The 4,365-nt window shown below is 29.0% G+C and overlaps 3 protein-coding genes across 3 annotated transcripts; 2 read left to right on the top strand and 1 right to left on the bottom strand.

The window, feature by feature from the left end:
• Nucleotides 1-6: 6 nt before the first annotated feature.
• On the bottom strand, nt 7-897 carry LOC108743895 (isopentenyl-diphosphate Delta-isomerase 1; the record flags this gene model as incomplete). Its single annotated transcript, XM_018479499.1, has 2 exons — nt 435-897; nt 7-378 (listed from the first exon to the last, which is right to left on the bottom strand). Coding segments are annotated over exons 1-2 (660 nt in total), but the record flags the coding sequence as incomplete, so codon positions are not given.
• Nucleotides 898-1,193: 296 nt separating this feature from the next.
• Nucleotides 1,194-1,804, top strand: LOC108743894 (the record flags this gene model as incomplete). Its single annotated transcript, XM_018479498.1, is given in 2 exon segments — nt 1,194-1,498; nt 1,555-1,804. Coding segments are annotated over 2 exon segments (423 nt in total), but the record flags the coding sequence as incomplete, so codon positions are not given.
• Nucleotides 1,805-3,098: 1,294 nt separating this feature from the next.
• Nucleotides 3,099-4,215, top strand: LOC108743896 (RRP15-like protein). Its single transcript, XM_018479500.1, has 3 exons — nt 3,099-3,227; nt 3,348-3,661; nt 3,745-4,215. The coding sequence occupies exons 1-3, from the start codon at nt 3,185-3,187 to the stop codon at nt 4,153-4,155; spliced, it is 768 nt and encodes a 255-aa protein (XP_018335002.1). The 5' UTR covers nt 3,099-3,184; the 3' UTR covers nt 4,156-4,215.
• Nucleotides 4,216-4,365: the final 150 nt, after the last annotated feature.

The following is a 4,365-nucleotide window of genomic DNA, read 5'->3' as shown; positions in this document are numbered from 1 at the left end:
CTTTAATATAATAGAAAACCAAGGTGTTAAAGGTCCATCTAATGTGGGTATATATGAATCAAGCTCTTCACGTGGTACAAAACTGTATGCAGAAATTTCATTTGAATTTGGCTTAATTTTAACATTATCTTGAAATATCAGAACGTAATCAATTTCATGTTCTCCCCATTTACCATTACCAGTGTCTTTGTACCAAATTCTTGTAATATAATGCAACTTCTCTAACGGGATCTGTTCTTTAGGAATTCCTAGCTCATAATTCATTCTTCTTTGTGCTGCCCTTTTAATTCCTATAGCATCCTCTTCTTCATCCTCACCTTCATAATTTGCTACAGGATGACTACAGCAACTATTAGTATAACAATCTGGATAAGTTAACTAAAAGTTATATATTATTAAATTTGCAAATAATTTTAAATAAAACAAGTATGCACCTTATGTGATGATCGTTTCTGTAATAGCAAATCTCCTTTCTTGTTAAACAAGAAAACGCTGAATGCTCGATGTAACGGTATATAATCGTTTTCTTGGACCAAATGACATTCCTTTTTTGAAGCTTGACCCACAATTTTATCATGTTCATCAACCAAGAAACATTTTTCCTTCAATGATGCTTCTTGTACAGGATCTTTAACAGCTTCTTTGGTACTAGTAGTAGCAGAACTAAACAGTACCCGGCTTATCGTCCTTTTAACAACATTTCGTACATTCAAAGACAACATATTGGCTGATAATTGCTTGAAATAAAAACTCGACACTCACTTTATTCGTTGTTTAAAGATTTACATAAGAAAACGATTATTTTTAGCAAAATTTAGATATGCAATATGATAAAAACTAAAATTCTATTAAAGTTAACCTTTCTATTTGACGTTCTACTATTTTTATTAATTATTTTATGGTTATCGTGGTTATGATTTTATAAAGCCATAGATATATAAAATTCAGAAAATGTTTACATTACGAGATATGTTTAGCCACGGTTGCAATTAATAAAAAGCGCGCAAAAACAAGTAATGTAAAAACAAAATTAATGTTTTGAATATTGTTGGCAAAAATATTTTGATATTTAATGATTTTCATTCTTTTTTCCAAACAGCAGATCGTAACAAAAGAGATCCAGCGAAGTTACTTAGACATCACTCTATGGAACTTCTTTAATTCATATTAATAATCCTAACCTCATCTATAATCCATAGTACAATATCTGTAATCCTTATCCATAGACAAGTCCCTGTCATAGATCCTTACATAACCTTCAATTATAACGGTCTGAATTGAATAGAAAATCCGTTATTTTTCATTAATAAAAAAACTTAACAAGCATGAGAACCACTCAAACATTATTAAAGCAACATATTGGTTGGTATTTCAAAAAACATTGGAAGATACAAGGAAAAAGAACACCCGTGATTACTAGTGCAGAAAAGATTTTGAAGAACGCAGGCTTCCCTGTTTATAAAGCTGAAGATATTGCTAGCGACAAAAAAATTGAACAGTAATAATTAGAAAGTTAGTATTATCGTTAAATGTAATAATAATTTACATTTGTAGAATTGAAGAAAATGATAATAACAATTTAGGCCTCTTGAATAAGACTCATCCCAATTGGCATGAAAAAATATGTTACACTTATAAAGATGATAATGTACTATTAGAAGGGCTGAACCAGGCTAAAATAATCACCAAAACGGTTGAAATTAAAGAAGGGCTACCAGACAATTTCACACTAAAAAATGCAACAGAAGATGTACATAAAAAAGTGAAGAATATTATATTTAATAGTCATCTTTTTGATGCCGAACAAAAACTGTTACCTAAAATTAAAGATCAAGAAAGACCAGCATGGAACTTTCCTAGAATATATGGAATTACAGAAGAAAGGGCTAAGTATTATTGTTCATAGTTAAATTGAAATAGGTACCATTTTATTTATTATTTTTAGTAAACTGCTAGTTATCAAACTTTTACAGCTTACTGAAATGTTAAGTAATCCTGGCATTGTCAAGCAAAGAAGTATTTTAAATGATCTTCGATTTTCATTTCCATTTGAAAAAGAAAGTGACTTAATACAACTGCAACTGAGAGGAGATACAGTGCTTCTCAGTTCTAAACCACTGTCTCCGCCATCCCAAAAGGCAAAAACAGAGTCATTTGATTTACCTGAAATTTTTCCAATTAAACATACCATAACATTAAATGTTGATAATATTTATGAAATTCAAAATATTTATCGTGAGTAATTGATTTTTTATTATCTTTTGGTAATTTCAATAAACTTTTTTTTATTAGCTGTTAATCTAAGTATACCAAAATCTCATCCACACACAATTTTTGTTCATTACAACAAAACTGAAGTAAAAAACCTATATGAAGAAGAAGTAACTGAATCACAGATCCTTGGACGTTCCCTGATGAAAGCATTTACAGTTGCAGCTTCCTATGCAAAACAGAAATATGGAGTAAGATTGTTCTTAAAAATAGTGAAGATAAGTTTAAGTACATTTCTTATTTTAATAGGAAATTGTAAAAGAATTGCCTTCTCCCGTGACCATACAGTGTGTTCACACTGATGGTAGACTGTTTCACTTTGGAATGCTTCAGTTAAATACCTTAAATTTGGAAGAGGGAGGCATAAAGAATATTTGGTATCAACTGCCTAGAATCCCTCTTTTTTCTTCTTGTATGTATAAAGAAGGGCTGCCTGTTTTAGAAGATTACAATGGTGAAGTAATAAATTATATAACAGCAATGTATAATAATGTGTAATTGAAATAAATAAATAAATATAAAAAGGCTTAAACTACAATTAGTTTTGAATTTATTTCTCTATTTGCAGAAACATTGAAATGATGTCAAAGTCCAATACAATTGTGAAAAACCCTTAATAAATCACGATGACTGTTAGAAAGGAAGAAAAATCCTGTTGATACTCAGTTTGCAATAGTTTAAAAATTACTAAATTTTGAAAAAATGTTTTTTTCTATTTGAATAATACCAAAAAGAAATTGGGATTGCGTTATATAGACACTACATAAGAAGGAGGTTGTTACTCTAGATATAATTTTGAAAGAATAAGAAAAAGATCACAACAATCATTTTCTAACCTTCAGTCACATCAAGTAATGTGTTTTGAATATGAAACATAGGTTAAACCAATTTTAACTGTTTAAAAAAGAAAGTAATGCAAAATATGACTGCTGTAAAAAAAGTTGTACTTGAAAAAGGTAAGACGTTAATTCCTACAATTAAAGTTAATAAAAGACATATATATTCCATATATTTAAAAAAATATTCAGTTTACTGGAAAGCTAGCAGTGAACATAAATATTTTTAAATTATTTTAGACAATTCAAGTGATTTATCTGAAAGTGAAATAGAAAGAAGTAGTGAAAATGAATTTGAGGAAAATGAAGTTAATGATAAAGCTAATGCTGGATGGGCAGATTCAATTTCAAAAATTCTCAAGGCAAATAAACCTAAGGGAAAGAAAACCTTAGTTCTTAGTAAAGCTAAAAAATTAACTGATTTACCTAAGAAACAAGTAAAAGATGTGGGCTTTGAAGTTGAAAAAGATGGACAAATTACGCAAGAAGTTGATAGTGAATGTTCAGATAGTAACACTGTCTCTGATGAAGAAAAATTCCCCTCAAGGAAAAGGGTTTGTAAATTAACTAATTAATACATTTAACATTCATAGTCTAGTGTTTACTATTATTTGTACTGAAACATTTATTGTTCTAGAAAAGAGATATACCAAGTATTAGAGTTAAGCCAAACATATTACAGAAAGATAGGGAACGTAAATTACAGAAAATAGCTACAAAAGGTGTAGTTCAGTTATTTAATGCTGTAAAGTCCCAGCAAAAGGAAATTGATACAAAACTTAAAGAAGCTGGTTCCTTAGAAGTCAAACGTGATAAAGTTCTAAAGAGTATAGATAAGAGGACATTTTTGGATGTTCTTATGGGGAAGAAGTCTGAAAGTGTTGATCAAAATCCAGATACTGATATTAAAAAAGATAGGGTCAAAGAAAACAATACATGGAGTGTTCTTAAGGATGATTTTATGATGGGAGCAAAAATGAAAGATTGGGACAAAGAACAAGAAATGGAACAAGAAAGTGAAAATGAGATGGAATTGGAGTCTGATTAAAAAAGTTCTTAATTAAAATAACCATTTCAAAGCGTAATAAATATATCTGTACATATTTTTGATGCATCATTTTATTTATAGTTTATAAATACATAAAATAATAGTACTTGTATTACATAGTGAAATAAGTACGGCATTCCCTTCCAGATATAAATATAAGCCGAATATTAAATTTTTTACAATTTAAAGAGTTAAAAATAATCTCAGTAT

Source organism: Agrilus planipennis, unplaced genomic scaffold, assembly GCF_000699045.2.
Source record: "Agrilus planipennis isolate EAB-ADULT unplaced genomic scaffold, Apla_2.0 scaffold1929, whole genome shotgun sequence".
NCBI classification, from domain to species: domain Eukaryota; kingdom Metazoa; phylum Arthropoda; class Insecta; order Coleoptera; family Buprestidae; genus Agrilus; species Agrilus planipennis.
The sequence above is the reverse complement of the archived record's forward strand: the minus strand, read 5'-3'. Positions and strand labels throughout refer to the sequence as shown.

What these genes read in the sequence shown, in the direction of transcription:
- LOC108743896 (XM_018479500.1), top strand. Translation starts at nt 3,185, where the DNA reads ATGCAAAATATGACTGCTGTAAAAAAAGTTGTACTTGAAAAAG. An exon ending in AAAAGTTGTACTTGAAAAAG is followed by an intron (nt 3,228 to 3,347) that starts GTAAGACGTTAA and finishes AAATTATTTTAG; the next exon opens with ACAATTCAAGTGATTTATCT. An exon ending in AATTCCCCTCAAGGAAAAGG is followed by an intron (nt 3,662 to 3,744) that starts GTTTGTAAATTA and finishes TTATTGTTCTAG; the next exon opens with AAAAGAGATATACCAAGTAT.